We start from the raw sequence: 26,535 nt of genomic DNA on the forward strand, positions 1-26,535 counted from the left end.
CTTACCCAATCTGGGCCTCTACGTGACTCCAGTCCCACACCTTACCCAATCTGGGCCTACAGGTGACTCCAGTCTCACACCTTACCCAATCTGGGCCTCTACGTGACTCCAGTCTCACACCTTACCCAATCTGGGCCTCTACATGACTCCAGACCCACACCTTACCCAATCTGGGCCTCTACGTGACTCCAGTCCCACACCTTACCCAATCTGGGCCTCTACATGACTCCAGACCCACACCTTACCCAATCTGGGCCTACAGGTGACTCCAGTCTCACACCTTACCCAATCTGGGCCTCTACGTGACTCCAGTCTCACACCTTACCCAATCTGGGCCTCTACGTGACTCCAGTCTCACACCTTACCCAATCTGGGCCTCTACGTGACTCCAGTCTCACACCTTACCCAATCTGGGCCTCTAGGTGACTCCAGTTTCACACCTTACCCAATCTGGGCCTCTACGTGACTCCAGCCCCACACCTTACCCAATCTGGGCCTACATGTGACTCCAGTCCCACACCTTACCCAATCTGGGCCTCTAGGTGACTCCAGTCTCACACCTTACCCAATCTGGGCCTACATGTGACTCCAGTCCCACACCTTACCCAATCTGGGCCTCTAGGTGACTCCAGTCTCACACCTTACCCAATCTGGGCCTCTACGTGACTCCAGACCCACACCTTACCCAATCTGGGCCTCTACGTGACTCCAGTCTCACACCTTACCCAATCTGGGCCTCTACGTGACTCCAGTCCCACACCTTACCCAATCTGGGCCTCTACGTGACTCCAGTCCCACACCTTACCCAATCTGGGCCTCTACGTGAATCCAGTCTCACACCTTACCCAATCTGGGCCTCTAGGTGACTCCAGTCTCACACCTTACCCAATCTGGGCCTCTACGTGACTCCAGTCTCACACCTTACCCAATCTGGGCCTCTACATGACTCCAGACCCACACCTTACCCAATCTGGGCCTCTACGTGACTCCAGTCTCACACCTTACCCAATCTGGGCCTCTAGGTGACTCCAGTCTCACACCTTACCCAATCTGCGCCTCTACGTGACTCCAGTCTCACACCTTACCCAATCTGGGCCTCTACGTGACTCCAGTCTCACACCTTACCCAATCTGGGCCTCTAGGTGACTCCAGTTTCACACCTTACCCAATCTGGGCCTCTACATGACTCCAGCCCCACACCTTACCCAATCTGGGCCTACATGTGACTCCAGTCCCACACCTTACCCAATCTGGGCCTCTACGTGACTCCAGCCCCACACCTTACCCAATCTGGGCCTACATGTGACTCCAGTCCCACACCTTACCCAATCTGGGCCTCTAGGTGACTCCAGTTTCACACCTTACCCAATCTGGGCCTCTACGTGACTCCAGTCTCACACCTTACCCAATCTGGGCCTCTACGTGACTCCAGTCCCACACCTTACCCAATCTGGGCCTCTACGTGACTCCAGTCTCACACCTTACCCAATCTGGGCCTACATGTGACTCCAGTCCCACACCTTACCCAATCTGGGCCTCTACGTGACTCCAGCCCCACACCTTACCCAATCTGGGCCTACATGTGACTCCAGTCCCACACCTTACCCAATCTGGGCCTCTAGGTGACTCCAGTTTCACACCTTACCCAATCTGGGCCTCTACGTGACTCCAGTCCCACACCTTACCCAATCTGGGCCTCTACGTGACTCCAGTCTCACACCTTACCCAATCTGGGCCTCTAGGTGACTCCAGTTTCACACCTTACCCAATCTGGGCCTCTAGGTGACTCCAGTTTCACACCTTACCCAATCCGGGCCTCTACGTGACTCCAGACCCACACCTTACCCAATCTGGGCCTCCAGGTGACTCCAGTCTCACACCTTACCCAATCTGGGCCTCTACGTGACTCCAGTCCCACACCTTACCCAATCTGGGCCTCTACTTGACTCCAGGCCCACACCTTACCCAATCTGGGCCTCTAGGTGACTCCAGTCTCACACCTTACCCAATCTGGGCCTCTACGTGACTCCAGACCCACACCTTACCCAATCTGGGCCTCTACGTGACTCCAGACCCACACCTTACCCAATCTGGGCCTCTACGTGACTCCAGTCTCACACCTTACCCAATCTGGGCCTCTACGTGACTCCAGACCCACACCTTACCCAATCTGGGCCTCTACGTGACTCCAGTCTCACACCTTACCCAATCTGTGCCTCTACGTGACTCCAGACCCACACCTTACCCAATCTGGGCCTCTAGGTGACTCCAGTCCCACACCTTACCCAATCTGGGCCTCTACGTGACTCCAGACCCACACCTTACCCAATCTGGGCCTCTAGGTGACTCCAGTCTCACACCTTACCCAATCCGGGCCTCTACGTGACTCCAGACCCACACCTTACCCAATCTGGGCCTCCAGGTGACTCCAGCCCCACACCTTACCCAATCTGGGCCTCTACGTGACTCCAGTCCCACACCTTACCCAATCTGGGCCTACAGGTGACTCCAGTCTCACACCTTACCCAATCTGGGCCTCTACGTGACTCCAGTCTCACACCTTACCCAATCTGGGCCTCTACGTGACTCCAGTCTCACACCTTACCCAATCTGGGCCTCTACGTGACTCCAGTCTCACACCTTACCCAATCTGGGCCTCTACGTGACTCCAGTCTCACACCTTACCCAATCTGGGCCTACATGTGACTCCAGTCCCACACCTTACCCAATCTGGGCCTTCAGGTGACTCCAGTCTCACACCTTACCCAATCTGGGCCTCTACGTGACTCCAGCCCCACACCTTACCCAATCTGGGCCTACATGTGACTCCAGTCCCACACCTTACCCAATCTGGGCCTCTACATGACTCTAGTCTCACACCTTACCCAATCTGGACCTACAGGTGACTCCAGCCCCACACCTTACCCAATCTGGGCCTCTACGTGACTCCAGTCTCACACCTTACCCAATCTGGGCCTCTACGTGACTCCAGTCCCACACCTTACCCAATCTGGGCCTCTACGTGACTCCAGTCCCACACCTTACCCAATCTGGGCCTACAGGTGACTCCAGTCCCACACCTTACCCAATCTGGGCCTCTACATGACTCTAGTCTCACACCTTACCCAATCTGGACCTACAGGTGACTCCAGCCCCACACCTTACCCAATCTGGGCCTCTACGTGACTCCAGCCCCACACCTTACCCAATCTGGGCCTCTACGTGACTCCAGTCTCACACCTTACCCAATCTGGGCCTACAGGTGACTCCAGTCTCACACCTTACCCAATCTGGGCCTCTACGTGACTCCAGTCTCACACCTTACCCAATCTGGGCCTCTACGTGACTCCAGTCGCACACCTTACCCAATCTGGGCTTCTACGTGACTCCAGTCCCACACCTTACCCAATCTGGGCCTCTACGTGACTCCAGTCCCACACCTTACCCAATCTGGGCCTCTACGTGACTCCAGCCCCACACCTTACCCAATCTGGGCCTACATGTGACTCCAGTCCCACACCTTACCCAATCTGGACCTCTACGTGACTCCAGCCCCACACCTTACCCAATCTGGGCCTACATGTGACTCCAGTCCCACACAAACGTGGCTGACTCTGAACCGCCCTCCGAAGTAGCCACTCGGCTGTCTCAAACCGCTACACAGCGGTGTGAAGGAGAAGGCCCACCACCACCTTCTCCAGGTTCAACTAAGGGGATGGGCCACACATCCCCAGAATGAATAAACAAAACGTCCCCCCGAGATTGGCCTAATGAAAGCTGCCTTTCTCTAACCTGCCTCTTGGGAATAAAAGGACCTTCAAACGATCATGTGTCCCCTTTGAGAGTTTTCCGAGATGATGTTCACAGCCGGGATTGATTCTGGCCTCTCCCAGATTCGGGACAGTTTTTACCTATTGAGAAACTAAAGTTAGCGACCGTCCGTTTTTTTGCACGGACATTAGCCATTCCAGCCCTTGTCCATTCTGTCGCAGGGAGGGGGGGTTCAGCTGTTTCGGGGGGTGGGGAGCTGCTGAACTGACCCTATAAAGCACGACCGTTCACCTCTTATACCCACGCACTCAAACATCGCGCATGGCAAATGGAATATAATGTGGAGAAATGTGAAGTTGGTAGGAAAAACAGAAAAGCAGAGAGTTTTTTAAATGGCGAGAGACTGGGAAAAGTTGGTGTTCAGGGGGACCTGGGTGTCCTTGTACACGAATTACTGAAAGTTAAAAACAGGGAAGTCTTGCTGCAGTTATACAGGGTACTGGTGAGGCCACACCTGGAATACTGCGTGCAGTTTTGGTTTCCATATTTAAGAAAAGATATACTTGCTCTCGAGACGGTTCAGAGAAGGTTCACTCGGTTGATTCCGGAGATGAGGGGGTTGACGTATGAGGAAAGGTTGAGTAGGTTGGGCCTCTACTCATTGGAGTTCAGAAGAATGAGAGGCGATCTTATCGAAACATATAAGATTGTGAGGGGGCTTGATCGGGTGGATGCGGGGAGGATGTTTCCACTGATGGGTGAGACTAGAACTAGGGGGCATAATCTTAGAATAAGGGGCTGCCCTTTCAAAACTGAGATGAGGAGAAACTTCTTCACTCAGAGGGTAGTAAATCTATGGAATTTTCTACCCCAGAGAGCTGTGGAAGCTGCAACATTAAATAGATTTAAAACGGAGATAGACAGTTTCCTAGCTGATAAGGGAATTAGGGGTTACGGGGAGAGGGCAGGGAAGTGGACGTGAGTCTAGATTCGGATCAGCCATGATCCTATTGAATGGCGGAGCAGGCCCGAGGGGCCGTATGGCCTACTCCTGCTCCTACTTCTTATGTTCTTTAACATGCAGGTACAGCAAGCAATTAGGAAAGCAAATGGTATGTTGGCCTTTATTACAAGAGGATTTGAGTCTAGGAGTAAAGACGTCTTACTGCAATTATATAGGGCCCTGGTGAGACCACACCTGGAGTATTGTGTACAGTTTTGGTCTCCTTACCTAAGGAAGGATATACTTGCCATAGAGGGAGTGCAGTGAAGGAAGGTTCACCAGACTGGTTCCTGGGATGGGGGGATTGTCCTATGACGAGAGATTGAGTAGACTGGGCCTATATTCTCTAGAGTTTAGAAGAATGAGGTGATCTCATTGAAACATACAACATTCTTACAGGGCTTGACAGGGTAGATGCAGGGAGGATGTTTCCCCCTGTGGGGGAGTCTAGAACCAGGGGTCACAGTCTCAGAATAAGGGGTCGGCCATTTCGGACTGAGATGAGGAGGAATTTCTTCACTCAGAGGGCGGTGAATCTTTGGAATTTTCTACCCCAGAGGGCTGTGGAGGCTCAGTCGTTGAGTATATTCAAGGCTGAGATCGATAGATTTTTGAATATTAAGGGAATCAAGGGATATGGGGATCGGGTGGAAAGTGTAGTTGAGGTAGAAGATCAGCCATGATCTTATTGAATGACGGAGCAGGCTCGAGGGGCCGAATGGCCGACTCCTGCTCCTAATTCTTATGTTCTTATGCCCACAAGAGGTGCATTATGGGGGGAGTTCAGAGGTTAACACCAATCGCTGGGAGGGCGACCATATAGGAAGGAACAGGAGGAGGCCATTCAGCCCCTCGAGCCTGCTCCGCCGTTCAATGAGATCACGGCTGATCTGTTTCCTAAATCCATCTACCCGCCTTCCTGCCATAACCCTTAATCCCCTTACCCAACAAAAATCTATCGATCTCAGTTTTGAAATTTCCAATTGACCCCCCCAGCCTCGACAGCTGTTTGTGGGGGAGAGTTCCAGATTTCCTTTGTGTGAAGAAGTGCTTCCCGACATCACCCCTGAACGGCCTGGCTCTAATTTTAAGGTGACACCCCCCCTTGTTCTGGACTCCCCCCACCAGAGGAAATAGTTTCTCTCTCTCCCCCCCATCGAATCCTTTAATCATCTTCAACACCTCGATTAGATCACCCATTAATACTCAAAGGATTACAAGCCTAGTCTACGGAACCTATACTGGGAACGTGTTTCGTATCTTCCGCTATCTTAAGCCCCTCCACTCCCACCTCCTCACGGTTGCCGGGGGTGGGTTATAATCGACCCCGAGATTCGCTCGTGAGGAATGGACACTTTCTTTATTTAGGGCTATTTTGCTGGGAAATCAGGGAACCAAAGTCCAGGAGAGGAAGTGATGGCTAACAATACCTTTCTTTGTTGCGCAGTACAATGTCCCCGTGAAGGAGACAGACTTTCATGGCCGAACAGCCTTGCACATCGCAGGTTAGTGATCAATAACTGGAATACTCTGTGCAGCCTTAGAGCTCTTGGAGTCTAATGGAGAAAGGTCTTAGAATGTACAGCACAGAAACAGACTGTTCGGCCTCACTGGTCCATGTCGGTGTTTATGCTCCACACCAGCCTCTTCCCACTCCTCTTCATCTCACCCTATCAGCATATCCTTCTATTCCCTTCTCCCTCGGGTGTCCATTCAGCTTCTTCAGGCTTGCCACCATCTACAAGGCACAAGTCAGGAGTGTGACGGAATACTCTCCACTTGCCTGGATGAGTGCAGCTCCAACAACACTCGAGAAGCTCGACACCATCCAGGACAAAGCAGCCTGTTTGATTGGCCCCCCATCCACCACCTTAAACATTCACTCCCTCCACCACCGGCGCACCGTGGCTGCAGTGTGTACCATCTACAAGATGCACTGCAGCAACTCGCCAAGGCTTCTTCGGCAGCACCTCCCAAACCCGCCACCTCTTCCACCTAGAAGGACAAGGGCAGCAGGCGCATGGGAACACCGCCACCTCCAAGTTCCCCTCCGAGTCACACACACCATCCTGACTTGGAAATATATCGGCCGTTCCTTCATCGCCACTGGGACAATATCCTGGAACTCCCTCCCTAACAGTACTGTGGGAGCACCTTCACCACACGGACTTGTCAGCGAGGCCCGCATCCCAAGAATGAATTAACAAATAGGATCCATTGGTCTCAAAGCGCTTTACAGCCAATGAAGTATTTTTGAAATGTAGTCACTGTTGTAATGTAGGAAACGCGGTAGCCAATTTGCGCACAGCAAGCTCCCACAAACAGCAATGTGATAATGACCAGATCATCTGTTTATAGTGATATTGGTTGAGGGACAAATATTGGCCCCAGGACACCGGGGAGAACTCCCCCCTGCTCTTCTTCGAAATTGTGCCATGGGATCTTTTACGTCCACCTGAGAGCAGACGGGACCTTGGTTTAAAGTCTCATCCGAAAGACGGCACCTCCAACAGTGCGGCGCTCCCTCAGTACCGCCCCTCCGACAGTGCGGCGCTCCCTCAGTACTGCCCCTCCGACAGTGCGGCGCTCCCTCAGTGCCGTCCCTCTGACAGTGCGGCGCTCCCTCAGTACTGCCCCTCCGACAGTGCGGCGCTCCCTCAGTACTGCCCCTCCGACAGTGCGGCGCTCCCTCAGTACTGCCCCTCCGACAGTGCGGCGCTCCCTCAGTACTGCCCCTCCGACAGTGCGGCGCTCCCTCAGTACTGCCCCCTCTGACAGTGCGGCGCTCCCTCAGTACTGCCCCTCCGATACTGCGGCGCTCCCTCAGTACTGCCCCTCCGACAGTGCGGTGCTCCCTCAGTACTGCCCCTCCGACAATGCAGCGCTCCCTCAGTACTGCCCCTCCGACAGTGCGGCGCTCCCTCAGTACTGCCCCCTCCGACAGTGCGGCGCTACCTCAGCGCTGCCCCCTCTGACAGTGCGGCGCTCCCTCAGTACTGCCCCTCCGACAGTGCGGCGCTCCCTCAGTGCTGTCCCTCTGACAGTGCGGCGCTCCCTCAGTACTGCCCCTCCAACAGTGCGGTGCTCCCTCAGTACTGCCCCCTCCGACAGTACGGTGCTCCCTTAGTACTGCCCCTCAGTACTACCCCTCCGACAGTGCAGCGCTCCCTCAGTACTGCCCCTCCGACAGTGCGGCGCTCCCTCAGTCCTGCCCCTCCAACAGTGCAGCGCTCCCTCAGTACCGCCCCTCTGCCAGTGCGGTGCTCCGTCAGTACCGCCCCTCCGACAGTGCGGTGCTCCCTCAGTACTGCCCCTCCGACAATGCAGCACTCCCTCAGTACTGCCCCTCCGACAGTGCGGCGCTCCCTCAGTACTGCCCCCTCCGACAGTGCGGCGCTACCTCAGCGCTGCCCCTTCTGACAGTGCGGCGCTCCCTCAGTACTGCCCCTCCGACAGTGCGGCGCTCCCTCAGTGCCGTCCCTCTGACAGTGCGGCGCTCCCTCAGTACTGCCCCTCCGACAGTGCGGTGCTCCCTCAGTACTGCCCCCTCCGACAGTACGGTGCTCCCTCAGTACTGCCCCTCAGTACTACCCCTCCGACACTGCAGCGCTCCCTCAGTACTGCCCCTCCGACAGTGCGGCGCTCCCTCAGTACTGCCCCTCCGACAGTGCAGTGTTCCCTCAGTACCGCCCCCCGACAGTTCGGCGCTCCCTCAGTACTGCCCCTCTGACAGTGCAGCGCTCCCTCAGTACTGCACCTCTGACAGTGCGGCGCTCCCTCAGTACTGCCGCTCCGACAGTGCGGCGCTCCCTCAGTCCTGCCCCTCCGACAGTGCAGCGCTCCCTCAGTACCGCCCCTCTGACAGTGCGGTGCTCCCTCAGTACCGCCCCTCCGACAGTGCGGCGCGCCCTCAGTACTGCCCCCTCCGACAGTACGGCGCTCCCTCAGTACTGCCCCTCCGACAGTGCGGCGCACCCTCAGTGCCGTCCCTCTGACAGTGCGGCGCTCCCTCAGTACTGCCCCTCCGACAGTGCGGTGCTCCCTCAGTACTGCCCCCTCCGACAGTACGGTGCTCCTTTAGTACTGCCCCTCAGTACTACCCCCCCGACAGTGCAGCGCTCCCTCAGTACTGCCCCTCCGACAGTGCGGCGCTCCCTCAGTACTGCCCCTCCGACAGTGCAGTGCTCCCTCAGTACCGCCCCCCGACAGTGCGGCGCTCCCTCAGTACTGCCCCTCCGACAGTGCAGCGCTCCCTCAATACTGCACCTCCGACAGTGCGGCGCTCCCTCAGTACTGCCGCTCCGACAGTGCGGCGCTCCCTCAGTCCTGCCCCTCCGACAGTGCAGCGCTCCCTCAGTACCGCCCCTCTGACAGTGCGGTGCTCCCTCAGTACCGCCCCGCCGACAGTGCAGCGCTCCCTCAGTACTGCCCCTCCGACAGTGCGGCGCTCCCTCAGTCCTGCCCTTCCGACAGTGCAGCACTCCCTCAGTACCGCCCCTCTGACAGTGCGGTGCTCCCTCAGTACCGCCCCTCCGACAGTGCGGTGCTCCCTCAGTACTGCCCCTCCGACAATGCAGCACTCCCTCAGTACTGCCCCCTCCGACAGTGCGGCGCTACCTCAGCGCTGCCCCCTCTGACAGTGCGGCGCTCCCTCAGTACTGCCCCTCCGACAGTGCGGCGCTCCCTCAGTGCCGTCCCTCTGACAGTGCGGCGCTCCCTCAGTACTGCCCCTCCGACAGTGCGGTGCTCCCTCAGTACTGCCCCCTCCGACAGTACGGTGCTCCCTTAGTACTGCCCCTCAGTACTACCCCTCCGACACTGCAGCGCTCCCTCAGTACTGCCCCTCCGACAGTGCGGCGCTCCCTCAGTACTGCCCCTCCGACAGCGCAGTGCTCCCTCAGTACCGCCCCCCGACAGTGCGGCGCTCCCTCAGTACTGCCCCTCCGACAGTGCAGCGCTCCCTCAGTACTGCACCTCCGACAGTGCGGCGCTCCCTCAGTACTGCCGCTCCGACAGTGCGGCGCTCCCTCAGTACCGCCCCTCTGACAGTGCGGTGCTCCCTCAGTACCGCCCCTCCGACAGTGCGGCGCGCCCTCAGTACTGCCCCCTCCGACAGTACGGCGCTACCTCAGTGCTGCCCCCTCTGACAGTGCGGCGCTCCCTCAGTACTGCCCCTCCGACAGTGCGGCGCTCCCTCAGTACTGCCCCTCCGACAGTGCGGCACTCCCTCAGTACCGCCCCTCCGACAGTGCGGCGCTCCCTCAGTACTGCCCCCTCTGACAGTGCGGCGCTCCCTCAGTACTGCCCCTCCGACAGTGCGGCGCTCCCTCAGTGCTGCCCCCTCTGACAGTGCGGCGCTCCCTCAGTACTGCCCCTCCGACAGTGCGGCGCTCCCTCAGTACTGCCCCCTCTGACAGTGCGGCGCTCCCTCAGTACCGCCCCTCCGACAGTGCGGCGCTCCCTCAGTGCTGCCCCCTCTGACAGTGCGGCGCTCCCTCAGTACTGCCCCTCCGACAGTGCGGCGCTCCCTCAGTACTGCCCCTCCGACAGTGCGGCGCTCCCTCAGTACTGGCACTGGGAGTGTCCGCCTGGATTCTGGGCTCAGGTCTCTGGTGTGGGGACTCGAACCCACGACCCAGTGAGCCAGAGCTGACTCTGTGGGTGAGCGACCAGTGATCTCTGGTCTATAGACCTGTTGACTGAGATACTGAGATCTCTCTCTCTCTCTCACTAGCAATATCTGGCTGTGTCTCCAGTGCGGAACTGCTCTGTGGCCATGGTGCCTCGATTGACCCCTTGGATAGGGTGAGTACAGATACTCAATGCACATCCCATAATCCTGGGAGCTGCCCATGGCAACGATTTGTTGTTGGTCCCATAGTAATGTAGAAGATGTTGTTTTGTTTGGTGTGCAGACAGCTGTGGCATAACTAGATCTGTGATAAGCCAGTCTGAACAGATGCTGCATTCCTGCCTTGCCCTACCTGCCTTTATCTGTAACATTAACATCACCATCGGCAGCTGCGCTGTCTCCACTTCCCGTTCTCCAATCCTGGGCCCATAGTTAGAATGGAAACTGCCTGTCCACGGGGAGGGGAGAGGGAGAGGGAGAGAGGGAGAGATGGAGAGGGGGGGAGGTGGAGAGAGGGGGAGATGGAGAGAGAGGGAGATGGAGAGAGGGGGAGATGGAGAGAGAGGGAGATGGAGAGAGAGGGAGATGGAGAGAGGGAGAGAGGGAGGGAGAGATGGAGAGAGGGAGAGGTGGAGAGAGGGGGGAGATGGAGAGAGGGGGGAGATGGAGAGAGGGGGAGATGGAGAGAGAGGGAGATGGAGAGAGAGAGAGATGGAGAGAGAGGGAGATGGGGAGAGGGAGAGATGGAGAGAGGGGGAGATGGAGAGAGAGGGAGAGAGGGAGAGATGGAGAGAGAGGGAGATGGAGAGAGAGGGAGATGGAGAGAGAGGGAGATGGAGAGAGGGGGAGATGGAGAGGAGGAGAAGAGGGGAGAAGGGGAGGAGAGGGGAGGGAAGGACAGAGACAGGAAGGAAGGAGAGGGGAGGGGAGAGGAGGGGTAATGGGGTAATTTACTCTCACACGCCCACTGCTAATACCACCAGCCACACCACAAAGAGCCCCAAACCCACCATCGAAGCCCCGGCCCCACAATACAATCCAACCGGCACCGAGTCTCCAATTCTCTCTCTCTGATTCTCAATTTGCTGCCAAAAAACCCAGGGATCTGATTCCAGATCTGGAATTTTCCACCCGCCAGCATCGCGTGCGGAGGAATCCCAGATAACCATCGAATCGCAAACAATCCCCAGGCAACGGCCCTTCGCCATACAGGACAGGCCCTCTCAGGCCCAAGGCTGGCGTTGAAACAGCGCTAGTCTCTCACAAACACCGTCAGAGGATAGCTCTCTCTTTCTCTCGCCTCATAGTCAGAAGGTTGTGGGTTCCAGTCCCACTCCAGAGACTCGAGCCCATAATCCAGGCCGACACTCCCAGTGCCAGTACTGAGGGAGCACCGCACTGTCGGAGGGGCAGTACTGAGGGAGCGCCGCACTGTCGGAGGGGCAGTACTGAGGAAGCGCCGCACTGTCGGAGGGGCGGGTACTGAGGGAGCGCCGCACTGTCGGAGGGGCAATACTGAGGGAGCGCCGCACTGTCGGAGGGGCGGTACTGTGGGAGCGCTGCACTGTCGGGGGGGCAGTACTGAGGGAGCGCCGCACTGTCGGAGAGGCGGTACTGTGGGAGCGCTGCACTGTCGGAGGGGCAGTACTGAGGGAGCACCGCACTGTCGTAGGGGCAGTACTGAGGGAGCGCCGCACTGTCGTAGGGGCAGTACTGAGGGAGCGCCGCACTGTTGGAGGGGCAGTACTGAGGGAGCACTGCACTGTCGGAGGGGCAGTACTGAGGGAGCGCCGCACTGTCGGAGGGGCAGTACTGAGGGAGCACTGCACTGTCGGAGGGGCAGGACTGAGGGAGCGCCGCACTGTCGGAGGGGCCGTCTTTCGGATGAGACGTTAAACCTTGGCCCCCGTCTACCCTCTCAGGTGGATGTAAAAGATCCCACGGCCACTACTGGAAGAAGAGCAGGGGAGATCTCCCCGGTGTCCTGGGGCCAATATTTATCCCACAACCAGCATCACTAAATAAAAGATTACCTGGTCATTATCACATTGCTGTGACTGACTGACTGACCCCTCGATAGTGCGGCCCTGTCACTGTGTGACTGACCCCTCGACAGTGCGGCCCCATCACTGTGTGACTGACCCCTCGATAGTGTGGCCCTGTCACTGTGTGACTGACCCCTCGATAGTGCGGCCTTGTCACTGTGTGACTGACTGACCCCTCAATAGTGCGGCCCTGTCACTGTGTGACTGACTGACCCCTCGATAGTGCGGCCCTGTCACTGTGTGACTGACTGACCCCTCGATAGTGCGGCCCTGTCACTGTGTGACTGACTGACCCCTCGATAGTGCGGCCCTGTCACTGTGTGACTGACTGACCCCTCGATAGTGTGGCCCTGTCACTGTGTGACTGACTGACCCCTCGATAGTGCGGCCCACGACCCCCTTACTAAGTTCCCAATTTCTTTCCCGCCTGCTACTGGATCATTGGACAGTCACCAGCATAAATCTGCCTGAATGCTGAGAAACTAATCGGAAAGTTAACAAGGCAGCAACTGCAAGACGTGCTCATTTTTTTTCCAAATAAAACATTATTACGAAAAATGACCTAATTTTGTTTTAATAGCATAATATTTCATTCCACTCTTTCCTGCCCAAATATTCCTTTTCCTGATTTTCTTCCCTCTCCCCCCCCCCGCACCCCTTCCTCTCCGAAAGGTGCCGACTCCCACTAGGGCATCAGATTCCCTCCAGCCGCCACAACCAGTCCAGCATTTCAACCAAGGGGGTCCTCATAAAGTCGTGGAGGGTGAAAGTCAGCGTGAGGTGGGGGCGGGGTTTAAACCCACGGTGGTTGGGGCCTGCCCGCCACGCGGGGGCCTGAGCCTCGAGTTCCGACCGAGATCCGGGCGCCGCGACACAAAGGGGAGGTATTCGACTGCGGGAGGCGGCGCGGTGAGGGGTCACCCAGCCCCATTCCCCAGGGTCTGGGTTTTGTGGGGAGACCTGGACTGTTCAACCTGGAAAGGAGGTGCCCGAGAGGTGGTCTTAGAGAGTCGCGGTTAATCTACCGGACCCTTCTGTGAGACAATAGCCGGGAGTAAAATCACAGGGGGTGCTAAAGAAATAGTGCGTTTTCTTTGAACACTTTGTTTATTCGATGTAAAATTATTGGAGATGGGAACAATCCTTACACACACACACTCCCCGTCTCTCTCTCTCTCTCACACACTCTGTCTCTCTCTCTCTCTCCATCTCGCACACACCGTCACTCTCTCTCACACACTCTGTCTGTCTCTCTCTCTCCCTTTCACACATTCCCCGTCTCTCTCTCACACATACACACACAGGCTGCAGGTGTGAACAGCTCCAGGACATAAGAACATAAGAATTAGGAGCAGGAGTCGGCCATTCGGCCCCTCGAGCCTGCTCCGCCATTCAATGAGATCACGGCTGACCTGATCTTGGCCTGTTCCCCATGACCCTCGACTCCCCTGTAGCTCAAAGATCTGCCTGTCTCCGCCTTGAATGTATTCACTGACTCGGCCTCCACCGCTCTCTGGGGTTCGAGAAGGCCTGGTGCCCACAATAATCCACTCCACTCCGCCACAGCGTCTGATCCGCTCTGTCATTTTTGCAGGGGAGCCAGACGCCCCTGATGATCGCCGCCTGGCTGGGTCGTCCCGAAATCTGCCGGCTGCTCGTCGAACGTGGAGCCGCCATTGACGCCACCGACTCCAAGCACAGGTCCGCAAACACTGCAGGAAGAGGGAAGGAAGGAAGGAGGAAAATATTTGCTTTTCTCCAGCGCCTTTCACCACCTCAGGATGTCCCAAAGTGCTTTACAGCCAATGAAGAGCTTTTGAAGTGTGGTCACTATTGTGATTGGGGTCAGGGCACAGAAAGTGGGTCTCAGTACCCCTGGGATTGGGGGGAAGGATGGGCAGAGGGGGAAATCAGCCAGGGATTCCTGCTCCTGATGATTATCCAGTGACCCGTGCTGTACCTGCCCTGGGAGTGTTTGATGGGACAGTGTAGAGGGAGCTTTACGCTGTATGTAACCCATGCTGTACCTGCACTGGGAGTGTTTGCTGGGACAGTGTAGAGGGAGCTTTACTCTGTATCTAACCCGTGCTGTACCTGCCCTGGGAGTGTTTGATGGGACAGTGTAGAGGGAGCTTTACTCTGTATCTAACCCGTGCTGTACCTGCCCTGGGAGTGTTTGATGGGACAGTGTAGAGGGAGCTTTATTCTGTATCTAACACCGTGCTGTACCTGCCCTGGGAGTGTTTGATGGGACAGTGTAGAGGGAGCTTTACTCTGTATCTAACCCGTGCTGTACTTGCCCTGGGAGTGTTTGATGGGACAGTGTAGAGGGAGCTTTACTCTGTATCTAACCCGTGCTGTACTTGCCCTGGCAGTGTTTGATGGGACAGTGTAGAGGGAGCTTTACTCTGTATCTAACCCCGTGCTGTACCTGCCCTGGGAGTGTTTGATGGGACAATGTAGAGGGAGCTTTACTCTGTATCTAACCCGTGCTATACCTGCCCTGGGAGTGTTTGATGGGGACAGTGTACAGGGAGCTTTACTCTGTATCTAACCCGTGCTGTACCTGTCCTGGGAGTGTTTGATGGGACAGTGTAGAGGGAGCTTTACTCTGTATCTAACCCATGCTGTACCTGCCCTGGGAGTGTTTGATGGGACAGTGTAGAGGGAGCTTTACTCTGTATCTAACCCGTGCTGCACCTGCCCTGGGAGTGTGTGATGGGACAGTGTAGGGGGAGCTTTACTCTGTATCTAACCCGTGCTGTACCTGCCCTGGGAGTGTTTGATGGGACAGTGTAGAGGGAGCTTTACTCTGTATCTAACCCGGGCTGTACCTGCCCTGGGAGTGTTTGATGGGACAGTGTAGAGGGAGCTTTACTCTGTATCTAACCCGTGCTATACCTGCCCTGGGAGTGTTTGATGGGGACAGTGTACAGGGAGCTTTACTCTGTATCTAACCCCATGCTGTACCTCCCTAGGAGGGAGCTTTATTCTGTAAATCTATATAAACGATTTGGAGGAAGGGACCGAGTGCAGCATATCCAAGTTTGCCGACGATACAAAGATGGGAGGGAAAGCAGTGAGTGAGGAGGACATAAAAAACCTGCAAAAGGACATAGACAGGCTAAGTGAGTGGGCAGAGACTTGGCAGATGAAATATAATACTGGAAAGTGTGAGGTTCTGCACTTTTGCAGAAAAAATCAAAGAGCAAGTTATTATCTAAATGGAGAGAAACTGCAAAGTGCTACAGTACAAAGGGATCTGGGGGTCCTGGTGCATGAAACACAAAAAGTTAGTATGCAGGTGCAGCAGGTGATCAGGAAGGCCAATGGAATCTTGGCTTTTATTGCAAGGGGGATGGAGTATAAAAACAGGGAAGTCTTGCTGCAGTTATACAGGGTACTGGTGAGGCCACACCTGGAATACTGCGTGCAGTTTTGGTTTCCATATTTAAGAAAAGATATACTTGCTCTCGAGGCGGTTCAGAGAAGGTTCACTCGGTTGATTCCAGAGATGAGGGGGTTGACGTATGAGGAAAGGTTGAGTAGGTTGGGCCTCTACTCATTGGAGTTCAGAAGAATGAGAGGTGATCTTATCGAAACATATAAGATTGTGAGGGGGCTTGATCGGGTGGATGCGGGGAGGATGTTTCCACTGATGGGTGAGACTAGAACTAGGGGGCATAATCTTAGAATAAGGGGCTGCCCTTTCAAAACTGAGATGAGGAGAAACTCCTTCACTCAGAGGGTAGTAAATCTATGAAATTTGCTACCCCAGAGAGCTGTGGAAGCTGCGACATTAAATAAATTTAAAACAGAGATAGACAGTTTCCTAGCAGATAAGGGAATTAGGGGTTACGGGGAAAGGGCAGGGAAGTGGACGTGAGTCTAGGTTCGGATCAGCCATGATCCTATTGAATGGCGGAGCAGGCCCGAGGGGCTGTATGGCCTACTCCTGCTCCTACTTCTTATGTTCTGTATCTAACCTGTGCTGTACCTGCTCTGGGAGTGTTTGATGGGGACAGTGTAGAGGAAGCTTTACTCTGTATCTAACCTGTGCTGTACCTGCCCTGGGAGTGTTTGATGGGACAGTGTAGAAGGAGCTTTACTCTGTATCTAACACATGCTGTACCTGCCCTCGGAGTGTTTGATGGGACAGTGTACAGGGAGCTTTACTCTGTATCTAACCCGTGCTGTACCTGCCCTGGGAGTGTTTGATGGGACAGTGTAGAGTGAGCTTTACTCTGTATCTAACCCATGCTGTACCTTCCCTAGAAGTAAAGGGAATAAAGGGTTATGGGGAGCGGGCAGGAATTTGGACATGAGTCTAGGTTCGGATCGGTCATGGCCCTGTGGGAAGTGGAGCGGGCCCAGGGGCCGTGTAGCCAGATCCTGCTCCTATTTCATGTGTCTAATTCTGTTAGATTCAGGAGATGGTTCTGTGATAGTAGATTGGCAGTTAGGATCAGATCAGTCATGATCTTATTGAATGGCGGAGCAGGCTCGAGGGGCCGATTGGCCTACTCCTGCTCCTATTTCTTATGTTCTTATGTTTGATGGGGACAGCGTAGAGGGAGCTTTACTCTGTATCTAACCTGTGCTGTACCTCCGCTGGGAGTGTTTGATGGGACAGTGTAGAGGGAGCTTTACTCTGTATCTAACCTGTGCTGTGCCTGCCCTGGGAGTGTTTGATGGGGACAGTGTAGAGGGAGCTTTAATCTGTATCTAACCCGTGCTGTACCTGCCCTGGGAGTGTTTGATGGGACAGTGTAGAGGGAGCTTTACTCTGTATCTAACCCGTGCTGTACCTGCCCTGGGAATGTTTGATGGGACAGTGTAGAGGGAGCTTTACTCTGTATCTAACCCGTGCTGTACCTGCCCTGGGAGTGTTTGATGGGAGAGTGTAGAGGGAGCTTTACTCTGTATCTAACCCGTGCTGTACCTGCCCTGGGAGTGTTTGAGGATTTCACTGGGTGACCAGTCTCTGGCTCTGACATCACTCATCTCAATGAGCACAAAATTCAGACAGATTGCCAGCACGGGACACCCCGAGGCATCATTGAAGGGGTTGGGGAGCGGGGGATGGATTTAATGCCGTGCGAGCAAATTCTTCCCAGTGCGGCAACACCTCGACTTTTAAATTCTCCCTCCTTGTGTTCAAATCCCTCCATGGCCCTCGCTTCCTCCCTATCTCTCTAACCTTCTCCAGCCCCACAACCCTCCGCGATCTCTGCGCTCCTCCAATTCTGGCCCGTTGAGCATCCCCCGATTTCCATCGCTCCACCATTGGCGGCCGTGCCTTCAGCCGCCTGGGCCCCGAGCTCTGGAATTCCCTCCCTAAACCTCTCCGCCTCTCTCTCCTCCTTTAAGACGCTCCTTAAAACCGACCTCTTTGACCCAGCTTTTGGTCACCTGTCCTAATATCTCCTTCTGTGGCTCAGAGTTAAATTTTGTTTGATAATCGCTCCTGTGAAGCGCCGTGGGACGTTTTACTACGTTAAAGGTGCTGTATAAATACAAGTTGTTGTTTGTTGAGATCAGAAAGCAGGAGATATTAAAGGCTGTCTCGCTCTCTCCAGGACCGCCCTGATACTCGCTTGCGAGAGTGACTGCCCGGAGGTCGCTGAGGTCCTGCTGTCGGCGGGAGTAGACGTGAGCGTGACGGACATCTCCGGCTGCGATGCTCGTCACTACGGCCAGCAATCCAAGAGCGAACGGCTGCGCAGCCTCCTCCAAGCGGACGGCGTGTCGATCGCTTCAGGTCATTTCCAAATTGACGGTTTTGGGTTTTCCCCCGACCCGGGCTCTTCCCCTCCTCCACGGGGCGCGGTGATGGTGGGGTGGCGCGGTGTCAAGTTCCAGCGTGGTGATGGGGGTGGGTGGCGCGGTGTCAAGTTCCATGTTTGCTGGGCATCTTCCGCCTGCCTGTGAGCCCAGGCAATGAGTGGATCTGGGCTGGCAATTCAACTGTGGGTGGCTTCACGGCCGGTCATGGTGACGGCTGGGGTGCGGGTGAGGGGCAAACAAATCGAAAGGTGCCCTGTGGTTCTCCCACCCCCACCGCCAGCCAAGTGGCATTCCTCAGGTGTGAACCTAAGTGAGCATCAGCAAGCTATTCAGCTCTGGCAGGCCTCACACCCAATGATTGGTGGGGGGAAATGAGGGCAAGGGGAGCCGCAACCAAATCGATGAGTGCCCTTTGGTTCCCCCCCCCACCATCAGCATTTGCCAGTTGAGAACCTACAGTGTCAAAGCTATTGGACTGTGGACGGCGTCACATCCTATCACCTCACTCCGCAATGGTCACCTGACCACAGCAGGAAACCTGGTTGAGTTCCTTTTCTCCTCTCCCTAATCCAGAGGCTTTTGGGAGGGAGGGTTGATGGGCTGCCTCACTCATACACGGCTGGAGACGGGTGTGGTAGGGGCAGCCTGCAGGTAGGTCAGAGCCCAGGAGAATTAAATGTCCCAGTACAAGGTTAACGCTCATTCTCAATAAAAATATAATTGTAACCAGAAATAGGACATCACACAGAAGAGACTGGATACACTTGCATTGGAGGCAGTTCAGAGAAGGTTCACTCGGTTGATTCCTGAGATGAGGGGGTTGTCTTATGAGGAAAGGTTGAGTCGGTTGGGCCGATACTCATTGGAGTTTAGAAGAATGAGAGGTGATCTTATTGAACCATAAGATTCTGAGGGGGCTCGAGGATGTTTCCCCCCGTGGGGGAATCTAGAACTAGGGGGAAGTACTGAGGGAGCGCCGCACTGTCGGAGGGGCGGTACTGAGGGAGCGCCGCACTGTAGGAGGGGTGGTACTGAGGGAGCGCCGCACTGTCGGAGGGGCGGTACTGAGGGAGCGCCGCACTGTAGGAGGGGTGGTACTGAGGGAGCGCCGCACTGTCGGAGGGGCGGTACTGAGAGAGCGCCGCACTGTCGGAGGGGCGGTACTGAGGGAGCGCCGCACTGTCGGAGGGGCGGTACTGAGGGAGCGCCGCACTGTCGGAGGGGCAGTACTGAGGGAGCGCCGCACTGTCGGAGGGGTGGTACTGAGGGAGCGCCGCACTGTCGGAGGGGCGGTACTGAGGGAGCGCCGCACTGTCGGATCACAGATAAGGCCATCTGTGATCACTTCCTTGTATCGCTCTCCATCCACATCCCTCCCTTCCCTCTCCCGACCCTGCTTCCTTCTGTGTTCGCCCCTGGAAAAAAAAACTTCCCAATTCACTTAAAACTGCACTTTCAAAATCCCAACTGTCTAGCCTTTTGGCCCTCCATTGACCGTGACATTCGTGAAGCTACCAATCTGCTCAACCACACCCTGACCTTGACCTTTGATGCCTCCGCGATCTCGGCGCTTCTCCAATTCCGGCATCTTGCGCATCCCCCGATTTCCATCGCTCTACCATTGGCGGCCGTGCCTTCAGCCGCCTGGGCCCCGAGCTCTGGAATTCCCTCCCGAAACCTCTCCGCCTCTCTCCTCCTTTAAGACACTCCTTAAAACTCTGCACTAATATCTCCTTATGCGGTTGGGTGTCAGATTTTGTCTGATAATCGCTCCTGTGAAGCGCCTTGGGACATTTTACTACGTTAAAGGCGCTATATAAATACAAGTTGTTGTTGTTATCTTTTGGATGAGACGTTAAACCGAGGCCCCGTCTGCCCTCTCAGGTGGACATAAAAGATCCCACGGCCACTATTGGAAGAAGAGCAAGGGGAGTTCTCCCCGGTGTCCTGGGGCCAATATTTATCCCTCAACTAACATCACTGAAAACAGATCATCCGCTCATTATCACATTGCTGTTTGTGGGATTTGCTGTGCGCAAATCGGCTGCCGCGTTTCCCACATTACAACAGTGACCACACTTCAAAAAGTACTTCATTGGCAGTAAAGTGCTTTGGGACGTCCTGAGGTGGTGAAAGGTGCTGGAGAAACGCGAGTCTTTCTTTATATGTGAGATGCCGGTAATTTTCTCCATGCTTTATTGCTTGAAGTGCTTGGTATCTTCAGAGGGATGAAAGGCAGCCTGCTGGCCAGATGGCCTGCTCCTCTTAGTTGCCTGTTAAGAGGCCCTATAGACGGTAATTCACTTTATTATATTATTACCTGTCTGGCCCCCTTCATATCTTCATTACCAGACAACGTTGCCGTGACAACCCTGCTAAATTGAGGCCTGATAAGCATTTGGGGCCCCAGACAGATTAATTTCTTTCAATTTGATCATCGTAATAAAATGGCAAGTTTGGCTGCCTGTTTCCAAAGTAAAGCATTTTCTGTGACCAAAAGCCAGGTTAACCCTCGATGGGCTTTCAGCCTCCAACAGCCAGCAGTTGACCGCTTGGCTCAGTAGGCCTCTGGGCCGGTCCTGGATTCAAGGCCCACTCCTGGACCGGCGAACCTTCCAATCACCTTCAGACCTGACGTTAACCCAACGCTACTCTTCAGACTCAAGCGGGCAATGGGAAGAATTTCTCTCGCGCCTATCACGACCTCAGGACATAGAACATAGAAAAATAGGAGCAAGAGTAGGCCATTCGGCCCCTCGAGCCTGCTCAGCCATTCAATATGATCATGGCTGATCCTCTATCTCAATACCATATTCCCGCTCTCTCCCCATACCCCTTGATGCCTTTTGCATCTAGAAAATATACGTCTCAAAACGCTTTACAACAACAAACACGTACATTTATACAGCGCCTTTAACATAGATACATAGAAGATAGGAGCAGGAGTAGGCCATTCGGCCCCGCGAGCCTGTTCCGCCATTTAATGAGATCATGGCTGATCATCCAAATTCAGTACCCGGTCCCTGCTTTCTCCCCATATCCCTTGATTCCTTTAGCCTTAAGAAATATATCCAACTCCTTCTTGAATATATTTAATAAGTTGGCCTCAACTGCCCTCTGTGGTAGAGAATTCCACAGGTTCACCACTCTCTGGGTGAAGAAATTCCTCCTCATCTCAGTCCTAAATGGCTTACCCCTTATCCTTAGACTGTGACCCCTGGTTCTGGACTCCCCGACCATCGGGAACATCCTTCCTGCATCTAGTCTGTCTAGTCCGGTTAGAATTTTATAAGTTTCAATGAGATCCCCTCTCATTCTTCTAAACTCCAGCGAGTATAAGCCCAATCGACCCAATCTCTCCTCATACGTCGTTCCTGCCATCCGAGGAAAACGTAGTAAAACGTCCCAGGGCGCTTCGCAGGAGCGATTATCAGACAAAATTCGACACCGAGCCACATAAGGAGATATTAGAAATAAAAACAGAAAATGCTGGAGACACTCAGCGGGTCGGGGCAGCATCCGTGGAGAGAGAAACAGAGTTAACGTTTCCGGTCGAAGACCCTTCGTCAGAACTGGAAAAAAAAGCAGGAAATGGAACAGATTTTAAAGCAAGTTTAGGGGCTGGGAAATGGGGGAGGGGATGAAAGAACAAAAGGCAAGGTCTGTGATAGGATGGAAGGCAGGAGAAGTAAAGAGACATTAAGAGATATTCAAGGCGAGAGGAGATGGTAATGGGGCAGGTTAAGAGGCAAAGGATGGCTCTAGATGGAGTATGAATTGCGCTGGCAGAATGAAAGAGCTGCCATGTGGGGGAGAAGAACAAAAGGCACAAACAAAAAGCGTGGATAAAAAATATATACAGGAAACTTTGGTTTATCCGGAGGTTGTATGTCCGGAAACCTCGATCTACCGGCAGAAATCAGGAGCCGTTTTGTTAGGTTTTTTTTCTTCTCATGGCTTTTTTTTTTCAACAGTCAGGCTCTGGAAAGTCTCTCTGAAGCTGTTGCTAAGCTACAGAGACGCTTCTAAGGTACCGGCCGACTGTTTAGAAGCTGTTGCTAAGCAACACAGTGTTTGTTGTCAGATACGGAGATGAAAACCTCCGTATGCTTCAACATTAACGCTGGTACTGTTAAGTATGTGTATTGTATTGAACAATTAACACAAAGACTTAAACGTATAACTCAAACAGGTCTTTACTGGTTGGAGGTAGGGACTGCACGTAGGTCTTTACTTCATGCCCACAGGCGGGAACTGAGGGGAGATCAGTACCCACAGTACTATTTATACCCCTATGGCCAGGAGTGGTACTGCGTATCACTACGCCCTACAAGTCGTGCAGTCCTGTCCATAGGTTCAAAGTAGCACACATATTACATACACAACATTCCTCCCTTCCTAGCTTTACAGTCATCTCCCCATTTAACATAACGTAATAACATATATACACATATAACTTCAGGTTTACATAACAGAATAACAGATACATAGATAACTTCATGTCAAAACAGATCACAGATTCAGTCTCTGCGGAAAACAGTTCACAGATTCAATCTCTGTGGTATAGTCGGTTCACGTTGCTGGAGTGACTCATTCAATAGTCCTTCCATGGATTTAACAGTTTGAACTTCCGAACTGAATTGGCTCCGTTCGGAGGGACCACGTGTGTGATCTGGTAGAGGTAATAATGGTTCAGATGGGTCATCTTCTGTTTCGACTTTTCCTTTTCTGCTTCTTGGAGACTCTCTGGGCTCCACTGTCAGCTGCCAGCTGCATGCGCAGTTCCTCCTTCTCTTCCTCCTTTTTCCGTAGTAGAGCCACCTTCTCCCGATGTTCCGTAGACTTTCGGTGCTCCTCCATGATTTCTGTATGGTGGGAGTCGAAGTTACAAGTTGGGCAGGACAGGACATAGTAATATTCGGTGTCGTCCTGATCTAGGCCAGCGAGAGGGTCTTCTATTTCCTCCATACCCAGCTGGGCGTTAGCCAGCTTTTGTTCCAAGTCCAGACATCTTTCCTGAAGAGACTTCTTCATGCGTACCTCTTCATCCAGCTTTTTCTGGGCTTTCAGCAAGTCGTTTACTAATGACCTCATTTGAGATTTTACTACTTCAACTTCTTTTGGAGATTGATTGATCGGACTATTCAATCCCTCTACCGGAGCAGCTGTTTCAGCGGTCTGTTGTTCTACGTTGACGTGAGTCAGCGTACTTTTGGCATCCAAGGGCTGCTCTGTTGCAGTCATCTCAGTCTGTGTTGCCACCTCAGCTCTTCCAATAACCTTTGAGAGCTCCGAACCCCTTTCATTTGAATATTGAAGTTCGTGTTCAAGTTTTTCCCATTTCAGAGTCCTGTCCTTCAGCATATGCAGGAGTTGGCTGACCGTTAACTCCTCTGACATCAGACGTTTTGTGTGCTCCTGCTCCATTTTCTCCATCAGCTGCTTCTGTTGTATTTCCAGATTCTCCAACTCTATATCAAAGAACTCTTTCGTTGCATTCAACTCTTGCTCAAAACGGCGAAGCATTTGTTCTAATTGCTGTTGTAGTTTGAAATGGAGTTGAGTTCGAGCCCGGTGTCCCTCAGAAATGGGCACATCAGTAGACTTGCCAGACTCAGAATCCACAGTTAAACTATGTTGTTGTTGCTCAGTGGAATTCTGTGCTGAAACTTTGTCTTTTGCACCTGAGTTGGGCTTACCATCATCCGTTCCAGAGTCTGGGCCGACTATCTTCACCGAGTTCTCACTCGTTATTGTTTGTAGGAAATGCCAGTCCATATTCATTTTCCCAATCCACTCCCGTCCTAGTAGTGGAGGACCTCCTTCAGATATCACATATAAGTCCATTATTTGACTGTCTTCACCCTTGTGGACCACTGCAACCTCTATTTTCCCGATGGGGTACACTCTTTGCCCCGTGTATGTTTTCAATATAATCCCCGTATCCTGTAGGGGAATATGTTGGAATAACTTTCCGTAATCTTTCTTATTTATGACCGTCAATGCCGATCCAGTGTCCAATTCCAGTTTTACTTGGACTCCTTCTATCTGAAGAGTGACCCAAATTGTCTGGAGGTCTGCACCCTTACCAGCGTTGAGTACTCTTAAGCTAGCCAGTTCATTACAGCTTAAGCTAGCCAGTTCATTACTGCTAGCGTCTGAATCGGACTCCTGTTCGGTCACCTTGTGTACCTTTGCGTATTTTCCTTGCGGTGACTTCTTGTTGCTGGTCTTCTTCCCGGACCTGCATACTCTAGCTATATGTCCAAGCCCACCACAAGTTCTACATTCTTGGTTTTTAAACCAACACTGGTTCTGATCATGCGTTGTCTTTCCACAACGATAACATTTGCCAGAACTCACACCCAATTTGTGTGCACTGAGCTCCGGTGACCGTAGCTGCATTACTGCCGTGCCTCTCGCTGCGGCTTCGTGTGCTGCTGCCATAGTGACCGCCTTCTCAAGCGTCAGCTCATTCTCCTCGAGCAGTCACTTTTGTGTATCCTGTTTAAATAAACCACACACAAATTTGTCTCGTAGTGCATCTGTCAGTCCCATTCCAAACTGGCAATATTTCGCTAATTTACGCAATTCCAGCAAATATTCAGCATTGCTTTCATGCTGTAGCTGCCTTCTGTCGTAAAATTTAAATTGTTCCGCTAGCATCAGCGGCGTGGGGTTTAGATGATCTTTCAGGACAGTAACAATCTCATCGAACGTCTTATCCGCCGGTTCATCTGGTGATAACAGGTGTTTCAATTGCCCGTATGTCTTCGCACCCATTAAATTTAATAATGTTAGAGCTTTATCTTGGTCACGAATTTTATTGGCCTTACAATAATTTTTTACTCTTTCAACATATATGGCCCAATCTTCGAGGTCACTATCAAAGGTGCTAATATTCCCGTGTTTAGGCATTGTAGATTTGCAATTTCTCAGATTTTATTTTCTTTACTTATCAAAGATGGCGGCTTCCCGCTCTTGCCGTCGTCCTCCGCCCACAAAATGGCGGTTTTCCCACGCTTGGCGGTCTTCACCCGTCCCCCGACGCCGTCTCCCTTCAGCCCCCGAGTGCGGCCCTTATCAGCGGATGCGATCGCTGGATCGCGAAGTGGCTCCCGACCGAAGCGGCTCTCGGCCCTTATCTTCTGTGCGATCGATAGCCCGCGCTGTGCACCGCGGCTCTCGCACCTTGAGCTTCTGCAGCCGCCGCGCCTTTCAGTCCGAGTGCGGCCCTTATCTTTGGTCCCGATCGCTGGCCCGCGCTGCGCCTCGCACTTGAAGCGGCTCCCGGCCTCTGGCTCACCCGCTCGCGCGGCTCTTGCTCGCTCCCTCCCGGGCTCTGGCTTACCCGCTCGCGCGTTTCACCGCGGCTCTTATCAGGGATTGCGATCGCCCTTATCTCCCGATCGGTGGCCCTGTCTTTGCAGCCAACGCTGCTCGGCTTACCCACGAGGTTATGGAGGCTTCAGGGTCCTAATGCCTGTCGCTTCAAGCTGTCAGGATTTCTGCTGCCCTTCAGTTTTGAGTGGGGTGTTGAGGATTGAAACCTCTCTTCAACGTCCTGTCTTTGGACGAAGCCGCCGTGGAATAACTGCCGCAGGGTTCGAACCGACTCGTCGCCAGTGTTAAGTATGTGTATTGTATTGAACAATTAACACAAAGACTTAAACGTATAACTCAAACAGGTCTTTACTGGTTGGAGGTAGGGACTGCACGTAGGTCTTTACTTCATGCCCACAGGCGGGAACTGAGGGGAGATCAGTACCCACAGTACTATTTATACCCCTATGGCCAGGAGTGGTACTGCGTATCACTACGCCCTACAAGTAGTGCAGTCCTGTCCATAGGTTCAAAGTAGCACACATATTACATACACAACAGGTACGTCCGGCAGTTTTGATAGATCGGCAACAGCTCGGTCCCGTCGGTGCCGGATATAACAGAGTCCTCTGCACATGATAGGGGTCAAGGTTATGAGATTTTCCAGCATTTCCTGTTTTTATTTCAGATTTCCAGCATCTGCAGTATTTTCTTTTTGCAAGGAGATATCACGACAGGTGACCAAAAGCTTGGTCAAAGAGGTCGGTTTTAAGGAGCGTCTTAATGGAGGAGAGAGAGGCGGAGATTTTGGGAGGGAATTCCAGAACTCAGGGCCCAGGCGGCTGAAGGCACGGCCGCCAATGGTGGAGCGATTAAAATCAGGGGATGCTCAAGGGGCCCTCAGTACCACCCCTCCGACAGTGTGGCGCTCCCTCAGTACTGCCCCTCGGAGAGTGTGGCGCTCCCTCAGTACT

The 26,535-nt window shown here is 53.7% G+C and overlaps 1 protein-coding gene across 1 annotated transcript in view; it reads left to right on the forward strand.

Annotated features, from left to right (window-relative positions):
* LOC147086500 (uveal autoantigen with coiled-coil domains and ankyrin repeats protein-like) overlaps positions 1-26,535 on the forward strand; it is a 60,389-nt gene that overhangs the window by 14,930 nt on the left and 18,924 nt on the right. The window contains exons 5-8 of the mRNA XM_085978587.1: positions 6,222-6,279; positions 10,509-10,579; positions 14,046-14,152; positions 18,031-18,212. Of these exons, the coding sequence (XP_085834713.1) occupies positions 6,222-6,279; positions 10,509-10,579; positions 14,046-14,152; positions 18,031-18,212 (418 nt within the window). The remainder of the gene's footprint in view (positions 1-6,221; positions 6,280-10,508; positions 10,580-14,045; positions 14,153-18,030; positions 18,213-26,535) is intronic.

The sequence above is a fragment of the Somniosus microcephalus genome, unplaced genomic scaffold (assembly GCF_052327205.1).
Source record: "Somniosus microcephalus isolate GS21.2 unplaced genomic scaffold, FLI_Smic_1.0 unresolved_chr7, whole genome shotgun sequence".
NCBI lineage: Eukaryota > Metazoa > Chordata > Chondrichthyes > Squaliformes > Somniosidae > Somniosus > Somniosus microcephalus.